The 19,296-nt window shown below is 53.5% G+C and overlaps 1 protein-coding gene across 1 annotated transcript in view; it reads right to left on the bottom strand.

Moving 5' to 3' along the window:
• Positions 1–19,296, bottom strand: part of SNX8 (sorting nexin 8) — a 39,022-nt gene that overhangs the window by 8,323 nt on the left and 11,403 nt on the right. Inside the window, exons 2-7 of the mRNA XM_044232562.1 lie at positions 6,503–6,693; positions 4,317–4,434; positions 3,943–4,064; positions 2,143–2,223; positions 1,049–1,209; positions 323–455 (exon numbers count right to left, since the gene is read on the bottom strand). Coding sequence (XP_044088497.1) covers positions 323–455; positions 1,049–1,209; positions 2,143–2,223; positions 3,943–4,064; positions 4,317–4,434; positions 6,503–6,693 — 806 coding nt within the window. The remainder of the gene's footprint in view (positions 1–322; positions 456–1,048; positions 1,210–2,142; positions 2,224–3,942; positions 4,065–4,316; positions 4,435–6,502; positions 6,694–19,296) is intronic.

Genomic DNA, 19,296 nt, shown 5'->3' on the forward strand with positions numbered 1-19,296 from the left:
AAGCACCTGGTCCACCCAGAAGCATCCGGGGAAGTCCTAGATTATGTTTTCAAGGACAGCTTACAACTTCTCATCTCAGCAAAGTCAACTCTCAAAGGGCCAGAACCCAGTCTGTCTTTGTCACAGGCAACCCTCTTCAGAGTGTCAAGGGCTCATGGGGAGGCCCTCAGAACAGGTGGTGACGTGCGGTTCCTACTGAGACCAGCCAGCACCCACTCGCTCTGGACTCAGGACTTCGAAGTCTGCATAGGAAGCCATGCCGGCGTCCGTTCCCAAGGCAAGGGCTGTTGGAACAGGCGCCAAGGAGAAAAAGTTCACTCACCTGCTGGGCAGCTTTGTCAGCAAGCAGGGCAAATTCCACGGACAGGCCTTTCAGCGCCTGTTTAAGGGACCCCCATGTGCTGCTGTTCAGAGAAGCCCAGGATGGCAGTGGGGTCGTGTCAGACCCCAAAGCACTAAGGGAACAAGAAACAGAGGAGACAAGACACTCAAGGACTGGGAGCCGAGCTGGCCATTCAGCCTGACGTGTCATCCCAGGGCACCCTCTACTCCATGAAAAGGGGTCCCCAGGGCCACCTGAGCATCTGCCAGAAAGGCAGGACCTCAGCCGCACCCCCCCAGGCCTCCTGAACCAGTCCTGGTCAGCAAGCACCCCCACCCACCCAGGGGACAGGTGTGCACACGAGGGTTTGGGAGGCGGAGGTGTGTAGACTGAGGAGGGCGCGGTCCTGGCTGCCTGTCCCACCACCCCTCCACCCAGAGGAGCACGAACAGTCTGGTGTCCTTTTCCAGTCTAGCCCTGACAGCAGGGAAAACACGGTGTCACCTATGTAGCACAGGCTTGTGTGTTCAGCGATCCACGCTTCCCTGCCTAAATTCCCCCATTTTTTTTTTCTGCTAAATTCCATGATCCATTTCCCCAACCCTCTCCTTCACCTTCTAAAAGTGAAACAGGTCAGAACTGGCAGGGCTATGGTAAAACACCTTCTGCCCCGTGTGCTGCAGATCCCTCCCCCGACTGCCCTGCAGAACTGGGTGGGGCACCTGCCTCAGCTCCTTCCCGAATATGAGAAGGTCAGCAGCATTGTCGATGGCCCTGGACGCGATCCGCTCGGCCCGATCTCGAAGCTTGTGGAAGCTGTTGTAGATGTTCCGAATGAGTTCCCGGCTGACAGCAAACTGAGTCTGGATGTCGGCCGGGAGGAAGTCCTGGCAGGGAGGATAGCAAGGCTGTGGATTACAGGCTGGGAGGGGCCTTCCAGAGACGACGCCCTTCAAGAGAGGGACAAAGCCCTCCAACGGAGCAGCTCGTCAGCTCAGACACCAGGCCATGTGGGGGCCTCCTCGGGCCTCCCTCGTTGTCCAAAAAAGAAACAGAAAGCATGATCACACATACACCACAAACACCAAGGTGAGTGACCCCAGGAAACGGCGATACTAGCATAAACCGAAAGCGGATCCAACCGGAGGTCCTGCCAGAATGTGCTCCAATGATAAACTTCAAGCTCGAAGTGACGTGGATGAATCCTGACTTTAGGGGCCGCACTCTTCCCTCAAGGGGCACTTTTTACCAGCTTTATGGTTAACTACTCGTTAGCGTTAATAACGTTAACTACATAATGCTTAGAAAACAGAAACCTTAGTAAATGAAACAAAGATAAGAGTCCATATTTCTGCATGGAGAAGCAGTTTAAAAAGGAAAAGGAAAAAGCTACCCAGTAGCCACCTTAATTCTTTTTAGAGACAAAACAGATTTGCCAGATTTTATACTAAACCAACGCAACAATCCCATACCCCCTGAAATCGGAGAGCCTGGTGACCCGGCAGGAGTCCACCTAGACCACAAAAAAGCCTCAGAAGTGGCAGGAGAGCTGGGGGCTCTGAAGCCAGACCGCATTCAGCCCCATCCGGGTCGGCTGCTCGGCGGGTCTGGGATCCTGGCAGCCTCTCGGGGCCGTCTCCCCATCTGTGAGATGGGCAGGTCACGTGCTGTGCGTTGGAGCAGGTGAAAGGAGAGCCGAAGAGAAAACCCGGCGGCGGGCCTCAGCGCCATCCCCGGCATGTGGTGGAAGCGAGAGAGCAAGAACGGGTCAAGTGGTCACTGCCAGGACTGGAGGGTGCGCATCACGACGAGAGAAGTACCTTGGCCCGGGGAGCCAGCTTACAGTTCATGAATTCATCTCCAACACACTGAGCTGATTCCTTTAACTTGTTCTGCACATCCTGCAAAAGAAAACAGAAACAGCCCGCATCTACCAGCTGCAGAACGGTCTGTGTGAGACCAAGGAGGCCAGCAGAAGGCAGGACGCAGGCCCTCCGCAAGAGGGCTGTTACATAGGCATCCCCCAGAAGATCTCATCACTATCTTCCCGGATTTCTTCCCATTGACCTTAACCTTTAGGTGGCCTTTCACAGACAGGAAAGCCTGGCATAACCACACCAGCACCACGAAACCTCTGGCTCCAGAGGGGAGCTCTCTCTCCAGAAACATAGGAACTCCCGTCTACAGAGCAGGGATGACCCCCGTTCCACAGCATCAGGTCCTGGTAGGTCCCGCCACATGGGGCACAGAGACGAGAGCTGAGGTCTTCTTCCTTCGGACAGACCCACAGGACACAGCCCCACAGAGCCCCGGGAGGGCTGATGGGCTTCACACAAGTCTCCTCAGCAAAGCCACGGCCAAGACCAGGACCCACAAAGAGCCACGGGAAATATAAGCAGAGAGCCTCATCTGCAGCTTTTTACGGGTCAAGGAATTTTAGAATTTCAGAGAAGCCTGGAGGATCATCTGTCCTAATCTCTCATTTTACCAGAGGAAATGGAGTCAGAGAGCTCTTAGGAACACGATATCTGTGTGAGGAAAGGGTCAGAGGGGCCTCACACCCCCAGCACAGGGATGCTGCCTGGCTCTGTGCCCAGTGCATGTGGCTCCCAAGTCCCCCCACATTCCTCTCTGCCAATAAAGATTCCTGCGTGAAAGGAACCTGTCTGCCCGGGGTTCCAAGGCCCATACTAAGCTCAAGAGCAGACGGTCACAGCAAGCATTCACGGAATGTCTGCTTCACATCCCAGAAAAGGGATGGTGGTGACAGGTACCCCTAGGCAAGCAGCAGGAAAGCCTTCTCGAGGAGGTCCCAGGCCCCTCTGTCTCACGGGGTGTGTCTGCCTCTGTGGCTCCTCAACATCCAGCATCTTTCCCCAGTGGGATAGGGTGGGACTGAGCCCCTCCCAGAAGGGGTTGAGGACAGCAGGGCCCTGGACTACTCCTGGTGGCTTTCTATACTGGGAAAGTACGCAAGAAGGGGCAAGAAAGGGTTCCCTCGGACAGAAGATGCCCCCACTTATGCCCCCGGTACAGCGACCTTGCTGGAGCCCCTCCACCACCCCTACTCCAACCCCAGCCAGCGAGCAGGCTGCTCTTGGGACAGGGCAGGGACTTCCTCCCCAACTGGAAGAAAGGGCTCTGCCTTGCTTCCCGAGGCTAACGAACGCTGCACAGCAGCTGACAGACACAGCTGCTTGGTTTCTAACAGAAATTAACATCCATGTGGAGACGGTTTCCCAGGACTTGGTCTATCCTGCAGCTCTGTGAAAAGGACTCAGCTCAGTCTTCCAATGTCCCGTCATCAAGGTGGCCTTATTTGCTTTCTGGGACACTGAGACTCATTGCACCTGGGGTCTCCAGCACTTCCATAACCCTTCCAAGCAAAGCCTTCGGTAAACAAGCCTCAGCGCCCACAGCGACGGCGCTCCGAATCTCCAAATCCTGCCAGGCCAAAGCCAAGAATGTCTCCTGACCCCACCTTCCCGTTATCCAGGAAGAAAGGAAATCTCACTCGGGGTCGTCACGTGTGCCGGACTCCGTCAGGGCACCCACACGAGGACAGCAAGACAAGCAGTGTCGGGAAGCTCAGGCCCCACCCGGGACAGCGAAGTACTCACGGGACCACTAAAGGACAGGAACAGCCTGAGGGCCACGTCCTCGGAGAACGGAGGGTGCCGAGCCACCAGGTTGATGAAGCGCCTCAGCGCCCTCCGCCGGGCCTCGATGAACTCCCGGTCGGCTGCAGGCAGAGAGCACGGGCTCAGCAATGGGCTGGGCGGCCGCCCCATCCCAGCCCCGCGCAAACACAGCCCAGTAGGGAAAGCCGCCAGGAGCAGCAGGGGGCCTGCTGTCCGCACCCACAGTGCTGACTGCCAATTGGCAAGATGGGCTCAGCTGCACCTGCCTGCTGGCCTGCACCGGCCTTCCCAGCACCATGGCCTCTGGCGCCCCGAGGTGTGGCACCCCGGCCTTCCCGGCACCCCGACCTTACCTCCCAGCACTCTTTTGGGTGGCAGGGCCGGCACCATGCGGTAGGGGAACTTCTGCAGCAGCATCTCATGGAAAACCACGAAGTCGTTGTACCGTCTGTACACGGAGGACTTGAAGCGCTGCAAGACCAGGGCTCTGTGCTTGGACTGGACACCATAAACCGCCCCCACGCACCCCCGCCCCCCACCACCAACCAGAGCCACAGGAGCGCTGTGGCTCGATATCCCCCACCCCGAATCTCACCAGACTCTACCAAAGACAAGCCCCGTCCCCCCGGCAGTGCTCACACAGCTGCCAACACTGCCCGGAGTGATCACTCTGCCCACCCACCCATGACCGGGCTCTCCTGAGGACCACACACTTCTCACAGGGGTCTGCCCCAGCACAGCCGCCCCGCCCCAACCCGCACAAGGCAGCACATGCAAACAACGCCTTCTTCACTTCGTCCTTGGGGCACCCTCCCATACAGGGTCACACGGCGCAGGCGCGACAGGCACGACAGCCTCCTGGGAGAGTGCTGGCTGTCACGGCAGACCAGACAATGCCCAGGAAGGCCAGACATACAGACGTCCATCCCGGACAGACCCGCGGGCTCCATGACAGCCCAGCCCCTGCGCAGCAGAGGAGCCCACCCCAGCTCCAGGTCAGAGCGCACATGACACACACGCACAAGCCTCAGTCTGCAGGCTGTCTTGCTTGTAAGTGACGCGGCTCAGCGACAGACACCTGCCTGATCCTGATGGCTGGGTGCTCCAGGGAATCAGAGCTGTGCACACAGGAAGGGAGGGCCAGCCACCGGGGCTTCAGGGCAGAGGGATGGACGGTGGGACACAAGGACTTTCAGGGCCGTGAACACTGGGGGACACCATCGGGTAACACTGGTCATCAGCGTCCAGACCCAGAGAATGCACACCCACCCAGAGGGACCATGGCACCAATTGTAGTCTCTGGGTGATTATGACATGTCCGTGTGGGGCTGACCGTGACAGATGCCCTGTCCGCGGGACACGGATCATGGGGCAGCCCATGGAGGAACGGGGCTCAGGACAGAACGTGTGGCCCCGCCACTGCCAGAACAGCATGTCTTCGGAGGTGGCCACACACAGCTGCCTCCTTGAGAAAATGTGTATCATGGGACAACAGGCTTCCTGAAAGAACAGGAAAGGGCCAGCTGCTGGCGCCACACAGGGGAGGGTAGCCCCCGACACCCAGAGCCACCGCACCTGCAACAAGGCCCGGAGGGAGGAGATGTGCCCGCGCCCAGGGGAGCAGCACCCACATGCACCTAGAACAAAGCTGATTCACAGACTTCAGCCTCTGTAGCTTGAAAACACCTTGACACACACACCCTGTGACTGCAGACTCCCACAGCACACACACACGGTCGTTCGATTTGGAAAACGTGTTTCCTCCCCGGGATGACACGGACCCTTCCAACCGAAGCCCCACAGCGGCCCAACACTGTCATGCCAGCACAGCCCCCCTCCACCTGTCCTGGGGCGTCCCCCACTAACACAGTGGGACTCCACAAGCCCAACGATGCTGTCAGCTCATCGATGACTTAATCCTCGGTTTCTGAACAAAAACTACCCCAGTATCTGATCTAACAGCACCAGGATATAGAAAGAGAATGGAGGGAAGCCTGGGGAGTTCGGTCGGTTGAGCGTCTGCCTTCAGCTCAGGTCATGATCCCAGGGTTCTGGGATCGAGTCCTGCGTCAGGCTCCCTGCTCAGCAAGGAACCCGCTTCTCTCTCTGCCTGCTGTTCACTCCTGCTCTCTCTCACTCTCTGGTAAATAAATAAATAAAATCTTTAAAAGAAAGAAAGAGAGAGAGAGAGAGAAAGAGAGAAAGAAAGTTAGTTAGCACCGCGGATGCCATCCTGTCACTGCAGGACGCGCGGCCAGGTGCCCAGCACCTCCCTGGAGGACAAAGCGCTCCTCCGAGCAGCTTCCCAAACATAGGGCCAGGGAGGGCAGGCTGAGCGAGCTGGGGAAGTGGCTGAGCCAGACGGAGACACGGGGACACCCCAGCTGTGCAAACATCTGTCAGGCGGCTTGGATCTCCAAGCCCAGTGTCGACTCTTCCCTCTAAGACCAACACACAGACTCCCTCGCGGCCCATCCCCTCCAACGCCACCCCCCACCCAGCCTCCTCTCCCATCGGGCACACGCCGCCTGCCCCTCACCTGGCTGGAGACCTCGTATTCCACATGCTTCAGGAAGAGGCCCTTCTTCCCAGGAATGAGCTCCACCTGCACAGTGTCCCTGGCCAGCAGCTCCTGCAGGGTGCAGGACAGCAGCAGCGGGTTCCCCTGTGGCATCTGCATCCGACTGGGGTGCGGGTCCCTCCGCTGGCTGACTTGGGGCGTGGGCGAGTCTGGACAAGAGATGGTAAATGGCCAATAAAAACAGCTGCTCGGAAAAGTGGAGGCTGCCCGCGGCCGGCCCTCCCACCACCGTGCGCTCCCTCAGCCCCCGGACCGTCGCCATGTCACCCCCTTCATTCAGGCCATGGAGCTTCTGCTCCTAAGAGTCACCACCATGAGGCATCCAGCCGACCAGGAGTCAGAAATACACCCATGGATCCAAGACCAGTCAGACTGAGCTTTCAACTTGGACAGGAAAAAAGTGAGCTCTTTACAAGTTTCATGGAAAAGAGTCCCCATTTCTCTACAGCCCAGAAAGAGGTTAAAACTGAAGAGCGAGCCGTACAATTTCTCCATCCCACCGTTTCTACAGGGAACACCTATGATTCCGTGTGCCAAAAGAATCATCCCAATTCCATGCAGGCAAAAAACCCCATGCTTGCTTAGAGCTAAGATTCCCAATCTCACAAGTCTAGGAATCACTCGGCTTCCCTACAGGCAGGAGCCGCCCACCCCTCACACAGCAGCCAGAGGCGGAGCGGAGAGATCACAGGCCAACAAACACGGAAGTCATGTTAAAAAGCCAGTTTGGTTTTTAGTACAGAGTTCCTAAGAAACAAAGTTCTTTTGGGTTAAAAAACATAGTAAAGTTAAGGTACCCCACAGCGGGGGAGGGGGTCCTCCCCTAACCAACACTGCCACAAGTAACCGCAACAAAATGTAGATTTCTTTCCTCTTTTTTCCAAATTCTCCACAACTTGGTTGTATCATTTTTCATGATTTCCTTCTTAAAACAACACTTCAAAGTAAGAGTATGGCTTGTATTCTAAACAGAATTAAAGACTAGATTATCTTCATCCGTTAAATTACTCAGCATTTTAGAATTGAAAATGTAGTTGCCTTTAATTGACCTTAAAGATTAAAGAAAGAAAATAAGCTACGGCCTTAATGCTTACTTGAGAACCCCAAGGGCCTCATAAAAACTCCACACACAAGCTCAGTATTATGTGCCCTAAAGCAGAAAGCTCCCCCCGCCCCCCGAGTGCAGGCACATACCCCAGGGTGAAAACCTCCTGCCGGGCGCAAGGAGAAAACAGAAGCAATTCTAGTTGTATTTCCAGCTCTCCTTCCACAACGTGACACTCCTGTGACAGCAATACATCACACGTGATGCAGGACAGCCATGCACATAACTTCCTAAATGTGTATTGTGTGCATGTGCACGCATATGTGTGCATAAGCATGTAAAGGAGTGTGGTATGTGTGTGCATATGTGAGCGTGTGTGTATGTGGGTGTATGTGTGTTCATGAGTGTGACTGTGTGTATATATGGGGGTGCTACATATATAGTGTATGTGCGAGTGTATACAAGTGTGAGGTATGTGGGTATGTATATACGCGGCTGTGTACGTGTGTGTGCATGAGCATTTAAGTAGATGAGTATATGGGGTGTGTACATGTATAAGTGTGAATATGCAAGTGTGTCTGTGCATACAAGCATGGTTGTGCGCGTGTATGTCATACGTGTGCACGTGTGTGTACATGTGTGCATATATTAAGAGTCCCCAATATCTTAATGGCCAAAATGTGGAGACCACAGCTCCAGAAGGTTCTCCCATCCTAAGAACGCAGCCCCTTTCCGTGTAAAAATATTTTGCTGGCCTTAAACTGTTTACCCACTCTCTTCAGGGACCACATGTCCTCTCAGTCAAGGAGCCAACAAGTGTTTCTCAAGTGCCCACTCGACAACAGTAACGAACACTGCAGGCTCACTGAGCTCACTAATACGCATTCCGTACACGACTATGGATGGTTCCCAAGGCTGGGCACAGTCCGCGAGGATCCAAACTCCAGGGCAAATGGGAATCCCACTGTGACCTAACTTTAACAGCACCCCGACCATGAGAAAGGGGGCCCAAACGCTGCGCCCGAGCACAAGCTCCAGGAGATACATCCCTGCTTCTGGGGAGGGCGGGGTGGTTTTGGCACACAGAAGGGCCTCAAAGAAAGGTTGCCAAATGACTGACTGCCGCTATTTACTGCATTTTCAGGAATGAAAAGCAGCATGTCTGGGAAAAACAAGGTTTTGTGTAATCAGAGCACAGAATATGTGGACAGACAGGAAAAACGAAGTCAAAAGGTACCAGGGGAAGAACATTTTTATCAGAGAAGAGATATGCAAATACCTAAAACTGAAAGGAAACTTATATCTGGAATACATAAAGAACTCTGATGACACAGTAAAAATAAAAGACAGACACACAACCCAATTTAAAAATGGGCCAAGGATTTGCATAGACATTCCTCCCAAGGTATACCAGTGGCCACTAAACACATAAAAAGATGCTCCAATATCCCAGACCGTCACGGAAATGCAAATCCCAGCCATGGTAAGATACCACCCACTGTGGCAGCTCTCATCTAAAAGAAAAGAAAGACAAGGACTAATGAGCACTGGCCAGGATGCGGAAAAGCCTCACACATGCTGGTGGAAGCCGTCTTCCAGAACAGCCCAGCACGTCCACACAGGTACAGCGTGTACACAGGTACACGCACAGCGTGAGAGGCAGAGCCCCCGTGTGAGCCCGCAGTCCCACCAGCAGAAATACCCCCGAGAGGTGAACACGGATGTCCACACAGACACCTGCAAACAAAGGTCCACAGGAGCTAGAGAGCAGAGAAACCCAATTGGCCACCAACTGTCCAGGAATAAACTGAAGTGGGTGGCTTATCTGAACGGACTACTAGTCTGCTGTACAAAGGGATGCAGAACAGACTCACGCTACAAGACAGACGGACCTAAAAACACAACGGTGGAAGAAGCCAAACACAAGAACCACGTACGGGATGAGTCCGTGCAAAGTACAGAAACAAAGCAGACGGGCGCCCGCCTGGGGGTAGGGAGCAGCGATGGGAGAACTGGGAAGTGAGGACTGGAAAATAAGGGGTTTCTTTGGGGGTTGATAAGATGCTCCCGAGTTGTTCCCAGCGAGGGTGCACCGCCCGTAAACACGCCAACACCGCTATGTTGTACAGACGGCGTGACGGCAGAGTAGGGAACACAAACGAGAACGAGGAGCGCCTTACGCATAGAAGGTGGGCGACTCCAGTAAGTGGCAGAAGTAAGAACCTCTGAAAATCCTTCCTTCGAGAGAAGCAAACCTCTGAAAATCCTTCCTTCGAGTCTCAGAACTCGCAGAACACAGGAAACTGAAGATGTGTGGCAAGCCAGGGTGTAGTATCCCTGTGATGATTACTTAAGTCAAAATGAGGCCATGCTGGGGGCCCCCGGGTGGCACAGTTGGGTAACCATCTGCCTTCTGATCGGGTCATGATCACAGGCTCCTGGGATCGAGCCCCACCATTGGGCTCCCTGCTCAGCAGGGAGCCTGCTTCTCCCCCTGCCTCTGACCTTCCCCCTGCTCATGCTTGCATTCTCTCCCTTGAGAAAATAAATAAAATCTTTCATAGAAGAAAAAAAAAATGAGGCCACACTGGAATAGGGCAGGCCCTCACTCCAATGTGACTAGAGTCCTCATAAGATGAGGGAGGACCACAGGAGGCCTCAGAGACCCCCAACACACAGGGGTGGGCACATGACAGCAGAGGCAGAGACTGAAGCCACGTGGCCACAAACCAAGAAGGTGGAGGGTGGCCCATGGCAGCCAGATGCTGGAAGGGGCAGGAAGTACTCTCCGCTGTGGGCTGGGAACGCACGCAACCCTGCCCACACCCGGATCTCAGACTTCCTACCTCCAGGGCTGTGAGACATTTCTGCTGCTTCAAGCCACCTAGTTTGTGCTTTGTCACAGCCGCCACACGACACTCACAACAGACTTTACGGGAATTAGTTCAGAGAGGTCGTTAAAAAAAGTCAGCGATATGCAGCAACACCTTGGGGAGGGAGGAAAATCTGATTTCCAGAGTTGCCACATTATATTATTTAAACCGTCCAGTTAACAACGAAAGTTTGTAAGACGTGCCAAGAAATGAGACAGGATGGCCAAATACAAGGACAAAACCTCCACCAGAAACTGTCCTCGAGGAGGACGAGGCACTGAACTCATTTGACAGAGACTGTAGATCAGCTATTAGAAATAGGTTCCAAGAACTAATGGGAACCATCTCTAAAGAACCAAGGGAAAGTAGGAGAACCATGTCTCAGCAACAGAAAATACAGATTTAAAAAGTTGTGCAAGAGAGGCAGATAGAAATTCTGGATTGGAGAAGCTCAATAAATGAAATGAAAAATTCACTAGAGGATGCAACCGCAGATCCGACAGGGCAGAGGGGAAGACAGGCCAACAGAGATTGTCTAGTCCAGAGGAAAGAAAGGAGAGCGAATGAGGAAGATGGACAGACCCTCAGAGACCTGTCAAGCACACCAACATCACCATCATTAGGAGCCCCAAAGCCAAAAGGCTCAGAACAAATATTTGAAGGAATAGCCAAAATTTTCCAAAATTTGATTTTTAAAATCCCAGAACCCATGAGGCACCTGGGTGGCTCAGTCAGTTAAGCATCCGACTGTAGGGTTTTAGCTCAAGTCATGATCTTGGAGTCGTAAGATCAAGCCCGATGTCAGGCTCCACACTCAGTGCAGAGACTCCTTGGGATTCCTTCCCGCTCCCTCCCCCATCCCTCCCCGTCCCTGTGTGCACATGCACATGCTCACACTCTCCCTCTCTCAAATAAATAATAAAATCTCCCCCAAAAAATCCAAGAATCCAAATAACTCCAACTAAGATAAACTCGGGAAGATTCACAACTAGACAGATCACAACTGCGCTGTTCAAACCATCCAGAGACAGAGAGAAACCTGAAAGCACGGGGAGATCAGCAGGTGGGTAGCTGACTCCTCCGAAGCCCCAGAGACCACAAGGCAGTGGGATGGCACAAAGTGCCAGAGGACAGAATGGTCCACCCCATTCTACAGCCAGGAAAACTATCCTTCCAGAACGGAGAAGAAATTAAGACAGCCCCAGGGGAGCAAAAACGGCAAATTTACCTTGGCACCAGCAGCCCTTCCTTGCGAGAAACAAATCCACATGAAGAACGAGAACCAGAACTACACAGGTAAATATAAAAGGCAGCAGAAACTTACTCCTCACTTGTTACTGTTTTCCTGCTTGACTTAGAAGACAGCTGCGTTGGGCAAGCCCACAAATCTGCTTTGACCGCATACCATTTACAGGGATACAATCTGCAGGACGGTGAGGGAGCACGGAGCGGAAGGTAGCTGTACGGCAGCGAGGTTTCCACACACACCTGAAATTACACTGGTACCATCCAAGTTGGACTGGTACATGTTAAGATGCAAACTCCCAGGGCAATCCCTAAGAAAATACCAGAAATCATACAGGGACCAAAACAAAGAAATTTCAACAGTACACAAGAAAACACCTACTTGACGCAAAACAGGGCACTGTCAGAAGAACAGAGGAAAGATAGATGTAATGAGGGAAAGATAATTTGGGAAGCACCAAGAAGTCTTCACTAAAATTTTAAGTAAAAAATAAATTAATTAATTTAATTAAATTGGGGGGTGCCTGGGTGGCTCAGTGGGCTAAGCCTCTGCCTTCAGCTCAGGTCATGATCTCAGGGTCCTGGGATCGAACCCAGCATCGGGCTCTCTGCTCAGCGGGGAGCCTACTTCCCCTCTCTCTCTGCCTGTCTCTCTGCCTACTTGTGATCTCTGTCAAATAAATAAATAAAATCTTTTTAAAAAATAAATAAATAAAATAAAATTGGTAAGTAAGAGGGAGTTTTCGCCATCAAGCACGTACTCGTACTAGGTTTGTTCTTTTCCTGATGGTTAAAGTAAGATAATATCCCAAGACAGAACGTACACTCAGTAATGATTACCAAATGGTCATGTGCTGCCGAAGAATCTGAACTCTGACCACAGGAGAAGCTAAAAGTCAGAACAAAACAAAACAAAACAAAAAAAAAAAATTCAAGTCAGACTCCAAGTGGCACCTTTTAACTCACAGACACAGCATGCGCTCCTGATGGGTCCCCGCCACCCAAAGAAGAGCCCCTCCGGGGAAGCTTCAGTTTTAGGAAAGCTATGGCCCCAAGTATTGGCTTCCTGAATGAGGACATCCATGTTTAAAAAAAAAAAAAAAACTGCTTAGGAAGGAAAACAGGTCATGTCAGATCAGCCCTCTGTCCTGTAATGGCCCACACACCACAGAAAGAGCGCGCACACGTGGACGAAGACCGGTTTTCTGTGGAAGTGAATGTCAAGTTTGCAGACAGGACCTAACACTCTCATGAGAGAGACACTGCGTGCCCACCCGGCCCCGACAGGTGATGCAGACAAGGAGAGAGCGCGCTGGGCCCCAGACTGAAGGGCTAGAAGGAGGGGTTTTGACGGCAGATACACATGTGCTGATAGCCGGTGTCTCACTTCCTCACCACGTGGCCAGGCAGGTGACTGCCTCGGAGCTTACCACTTATCACCAGTAAGAAGTGGGTCAGGACGCCTGCCCCTTACCCTCGGTGCACTTCGATGACCACAATAACCCCTCAGAGGCCCCCTAGCGGTGTGCCCTCCCGGCCCCAACCCTTCTGGCACCAACCTGCTCAACCATGGGGTTCGGACCCAACCGGAAGGCCAGTCCAGAACAAGGCCTGGCCTGGACACGCCACCCACGAGCCACTGGGAGGAAAGCCACTCCCACACCCGCAGGCTCAGACCCGCAGGCTGATTCCTCCTTGCCCCAGTGGCCTTTGTAGGGAAACAACACAACAGAGCTAAAAATAACTAGCTCCTAGGAATCACTCGTAATCTCCCGGCCTCCTTTCGAGATTCTGTGTTCAACTTCAAAAAGTCTTTGTGCATCCATGGACTAAAAGGTAGACCCAACTGCCCATAACAACAGGTGTTTGGGGAGCTGGGCTCCAGGCTGGCAGCAGACCAAGGCCTCATGCATGGCAGGAGTGAGGCTCAGGCCCAGCTCCTCCAGATACCTCGCTACTGCCAGACAGCCTGGCAGGCGACAGAGAAACAGGCGTCACTCCCAAGCCAGCCACCAGCGCCCCGTGGGACCCCCAGTGCACACCTCTGCCTCTCCGCAGCACACGAAGGGTACCAGTCAGTGAGCTGTCTTCAGCATCCCCTCAGTTCTGAAATGCTGTGATTCTCCAAGCCAGCTATCCACCAATGAGACACAACAAAACGTCCAACACACCGAGCCCTCCCAACACATTTCCGTCAGAGCGTGTGGGTGGCAGTCCTGCCAGGGGCACGCACGCAGAGACGGCTAGCCCCCCGTGCTCTTACAACAGCTATCAACCAGGCCAGTACTCACCCAGCACAGCCAGAGCTTTGGGAAACCAAGAGGATTTGCCCGGTGAGTCACACCGGTATGCACGCCTGCGCTTCACACTAAGCCAGCCTCAGCAAGCACCGAGGGCTGCAGAAGTCACAGGCCATGAGACACTGCACAGCGGGCACAGGCCAGCCAGTCCCGGGAGCCACCCCTCGGATGCACAGTGACCCACGCCCAGGGCTGCAAGGAGCTCGTGCGGGTGTCCCTAACTGCGCTCAGCCCCGCCACTGCCCGGGGGTCCTCACCGCTTCAATAGAGCCCCTCCCAACATCAAGGGCTTTTCAAATCTCGATAGGTCATTTGTCCCCCAGAAGCAGCCAGGGAGGAAGGTTCCCACTGTCCGAGTTTAGTAGGAGGGTACACTGGGACATGTTCTGATGGCCTCCAAGTTCACGGTTCTACCACCACGCAGATCCACCATGACCGCCATCCTCGGCCGCCCATTAACCAGAACATGGGAGGACAAGGGCCAGCGAGGGACGGCGCAGTCTCGGAGGTCCAGCCTCCAAGGAGAGTGGGCATCACCTCGCAGAATAAGGAGAATCACCCCGTAACCAGCAGCCCCACTGCTGGGTCTCTCCCTGCAAGAACTGGAAGCAGGGCCATGAGAACGGGTCGCTCGCAGCACGAGTCCCAGCAGCCAAGTCCTGCAGATGAACACGACGTGGTCTGTCCACACCGTGGAATAGCTTCAGCCTTAAAAAGGAAGGGACCAGGGCACCTGGGTGGCTCAGTGGGTTAAGCCACTGCCTTCAGCTCAGGTCATGATCCCAGGGTCCTGGGATGGAGCCCCACATTGGGCTCTCTGCTCAGCAAGGAGCCTGCTTTCCTTCCTCTCTCTGCCTGCCTCTCTGCCTACTTGTGATCTCTGTCTGTCAAATTAATAAATAAAATCTTTAAAGGAAAAAAAAAAAAAAAAAAGGAAGGAACCCTGGCACCAGCCCCAACACGGATGAACCTCAGTGCCTGGTGAAAGAAGCCAGGCACAGGACGACAAACACTGTGGGATCCCATTTATAGGAGGTCCCCGAACTCATCAAAATCACAGACACAGAGACAGAGAGTGGACAGCTGGGCCAGGGGCTGGGGGGGGTGGGGGGGCAGGTCAGTGTTTCATGGGAACAAAGTTTCGGTTTGGGGAAGATGAGAAAGTTCTGGAGACAGACGGTGGTGACAGTTGCACACTAGTGTCAATGTGCTTAACGCCATGAACTACACACCTGAAAATGGTTCGAATTGTGGGTCATGGATGTTTTACAGCTGAAAACCCACACAGATTGGTGGGCTCGTCACCAGAGTCCAGGCTGAGGCCTCAGACCCTGAGTTTCTAACAAGCTCCCAGGGGCAGGGGCTGCTGGTCCAGGGGGCCACAGTTTGAGATCCAGCCAACAGGGATGAGCAGAGGAAGGAACTCAGCACCTTGCCTGGACCCATGGAAAATCTGACAAAAATCAGGCAGGTGCTCATAAATGTGGACACCATGCTTGGACTCATCATCAGAGAGGGCAGTGACCAAGGGCATTCCCAGAGGACAACTCTTTCACCAAAATAACAGGAAATGGAACTAGCAGGGTCCCCGATTTTCAAAGGAATATTCCTCTTCAGGCTCACAAAACAGGTTTCTACATCTGATCCAGAACTGTCCTAAGCTATTCTGTTTTTCTGAAATTCAGCTGTTCTCAGGAAACGGAAGCAACAGTGTCTTCGTCCTTATGGTGACCACGGCCTCAGAAATGACAGCTCAGCAGGTGGACGGGCAGGGAGCACCGTGAACAACCCTCGGGTGGGTGGCAGACCTGTAACTTGGAGCTCAGACCCACAGAAACTCTCACGGCCCCAGCTTCCCTACCGCTCGGATGTCTTACCAACCTATATCATGGACCATTATGACATTTTTTAAAGAAAGAAAACTATTCCAGAGGCACCCAACTCCTGATTTCGGATCCAGTCATGGTCTTGGGTCCTGGGATCAAGCCCCGCATCTGGATCCACACTATGCAGAGTTTGCTTGGAATTCTCTCTGTCCCTCTGTGGCCCCCGCCGAGAAAAAAGAGAAGAAAAAGAACGCCACTCCCCCTACAGCGTGCACACATCTGATTCCCCTTTGCACATACTCCCCACACAGACAGACCCACAACATATAGGGGATTTTTAACACACAAAGCGTGTTTCCACCTGTGTACATGACCCCATTCCTCTTCCAAATTTTCTGTAAAAGCAAATACCTCTTGGGCTCTTTGCCACTCACATAACGCAATCACCACGAACCCTGCTCTCCCTTCATCAAGCTCTGTTCTGGGTACTTTATAAATGCAATTACGTTTGTCTTTGCTGTGAAGTATTTCAAACGTACATGAAAGTACAGAAAATATCAGATTCCGTGTATCCGCCATGGAGATTTCACGGATGATAACACTGTGCCATGTGCTTTTCTGAAAAGATGGCAGCTACAGAAAACACATTACAGGGCACACCACCACTGCCATCCGCCAGCACCCACTGCCCCAGGGCCCGCGGGCAGCATCTGCAGGCAGGCCAGCGTGCTTCCCACGTGTCCACACGCATCCATAAAGTGCACGCAAGTATTATATTTCACATATACAATAAACGTAATCATTCCCTTTGCGTTTTCTCGTCCGGAAGAGAGCACGTGTGCACAAAGTGCACACATCAACTCTGCTCGGCTCCGTGCCTGGCAGGGTGGCTGCACCGGACGGAGAGAGGGGACACATAGGCTCCCCTCCACTCCCCAAAGATGACGGCCACCTTTCAGCCCCACACGTGACTTTGGTCCGTTGCTGCCTAAGTGGCATCAGGCTGTAAGTCCCCCTGACTCTGCCTGCTTCCGCTGGGCATGCTGCGTGACCCCGCATGCCGCAGTCACCACTACAGACCCCACCAAGGGCTCAGGCTGCAGTCTAGCTCCTCAGTCCGCTGCTGGACACCTGGCTAGCTCCCGGGTTTCCCTCGGATGCGTGGCGCTACCAGGAGCACGTGGCACACGGCGGCTGGTGGGCACGTACACTCCCTTCTGCTGGGTACAGTCCTTATGGTGAGGTCCCCAGGGTCACAGGTCTGGCTTGGCCAGTACTTCCAAGCTTCCTGAGCAACGAGCCACATCCCACTCCCGTCAGCAAGAGGCCTGGCTGCCTCACACCCAGGAATCTCACCTGCTTCCCCTCGTCATTTCGGTAGGGCCTACACTTCTCCACCACGGCTGCCAGCAAATCATCTTTTCACCTTGATTTTTTTACCTAAACCACTCTTCTGTCTTCCTAAGAACCTGGAGTGACTGCAGAAGATCTCAGATATGCAACTAAAAATCAGGGAGCCAGTCTCCCGCTAACTGTTCCCAGCCACTGAAAATGCATGAAGAACAGCCTCATTCACAAAGCATTCTGCTCTATTTTTTTATTCTATCATTAGCATCGATTCCTAGAGAATGCTACATTTTTTTCCTGCTAATGGACACTTCCCTGGATGGCTTTTATACACACCCATGCTGAGTAAGACTTTTTTCAGAAATCCTCTTCTGGGGGTGCCTGTGTGGCTTAGTCGTTAAGTGTCTGCCTTCGGCTCAGATCATGATCCCAGGGTCCTGAGATCAAGCCCCACATCAGGCTTGCTGCTGAGTGGGGAGCCTGCTTCTCCCTCTCCCACTACCCCGTTTGTGCTCCCTCTCTCGTTGTGCCTTTCTGTCAAATAAATAAAATCTTAAAAAAAAAAAAAAAAAAGAAACCGTCTTCTGAGCATTAGTGCAGTGACCTCAGTAATCCCACAGATGTACGATAGCAGCATTCAAAAGAGAAAACCAGTGCGCCTTGGTGGCTCCGTCAGTTAAGGTCTGACTCTGCTTCAGCTCAGGTCACGATCCTGGGGGTCCTGGGATCAAGGCCCATGTTGGGTTCCTTGCTCAGTGCAGAGTCTGCTTAAGATTCTCTCTCTCTTCCTCTGCCCCCACTTACACATGTACGCTCTCTCTGCCTCTCAAAGAAAAGAAAAGAGAGACAGAGAGAGAAAGAAAGACTGAAGAGACTGAAATTTTAGTTTCCTGCCTGTGATCAGAATGTTCCTCCAGAGAGGAACAGATCCTCGTGCAAGGTTTCCTCACACCTGGCCCTCCAGCCCCCACAACTGTCCCTTTCTCCCTTCTCAACCAGCAAACACTCCAGTCCTGCCGCCCCTCTGCTCACCTCTCTCTAGCCACGGCAGGCATCTGTCACTTGGAGTCCGCATGCTATCGCTCGCATGCGGGGGCCACCCCCTTCCCCGCCACCTGCAGGCCGGCTCCTTTACCTCCTTTGAATCTTGGCACCAACACCACTTTCCCATGACGTGTACTCGGAGACAACTGCAACTTGTCCCCTCTCCCCCCTCCACATGCAAACACAGGTCACTGGCTCAGTGCATCTGGAAATTGTCCGCCTCCCCCGACAAGACCATGCTCTCCAGAACAGCAGGCCTCCTCCCTCGGCCCACACATGGCGTCCCGGTGATCAAGAACGGCTCGCAGCGCACAGTAAGTGCTCAGGAATCACTTGCTGCCTCAATGAAAATCCTCAAAGTCCTGTGAGCAAGAAAGCCACATACAGAATGGAGGCCTGCTCCAATCTCGTGGGCAGGGAAGTAGCCTCCTGCCCACTCGTCCGCACCAAATCTCATCAAGGTCCCCCCCGCAACAGGAACCCTGCCTCAGTGAGCTACACGTGGTGAGCCCCCAGCAGGGACCGCTCACGCTGGCAGCACCTCTGCACCCCTGCCACGGCCTCCCGGCCAATGCGCGGCCATCGTCACTGTTCCCCAGAGTAACTAAGGCAAAACGCTGATTGTACAAAGCTGTAACGCGCCATACGGATAGTGAACCTGCGCAGCAAGGGAAGAAAGGTTTTCGTCTTCCTGCAACAATTCAAGTGTTTTTACCTTGAAGCAAAGTAAAAATAAACAATCTCTTCAGGTCCTTCCAAGTCCTCGGGTACTTCTTAGCCGAGAATTTTGGAATTGAATCCTCTCCAAAGCTCAGTTCAAACACTCCTGTAACAGCCAAGCATTTCCAAAGCTCCGTGAAGAGGCTTGTGATCCTTTCCTACTCTCTGGGCTGAATCTGCTCGCCGAGCCTCCACATCTCACAGGCTTCTCCCACCCCTGAACATTCACCACGTCCCCACCCCAGCTCAGGGAGCTTGGGCTCCCTGACGCTGCCAAGCCGGGGGGCGGCACACAGCACGTGCCGCCTGTGCTCCCCGCGTATGCAGGAACGCGGCTGGAACCCAGCCACAC

Source organism: Neovison vison, chromosome 14 (assembly GCF_020171115.1).
Source record: "Neovison vison isolate M4711 chromosome 14, ASM_NN_V1, whole genome shotgun sequence".
In the NCBI taxonomy this organism is placed as follows: domain Eukaryota; kingdom Metazoa; phylum Chordata; class Mammalia; order Carnivora; family Mustelidae; genus Neogale; species Neogale vison.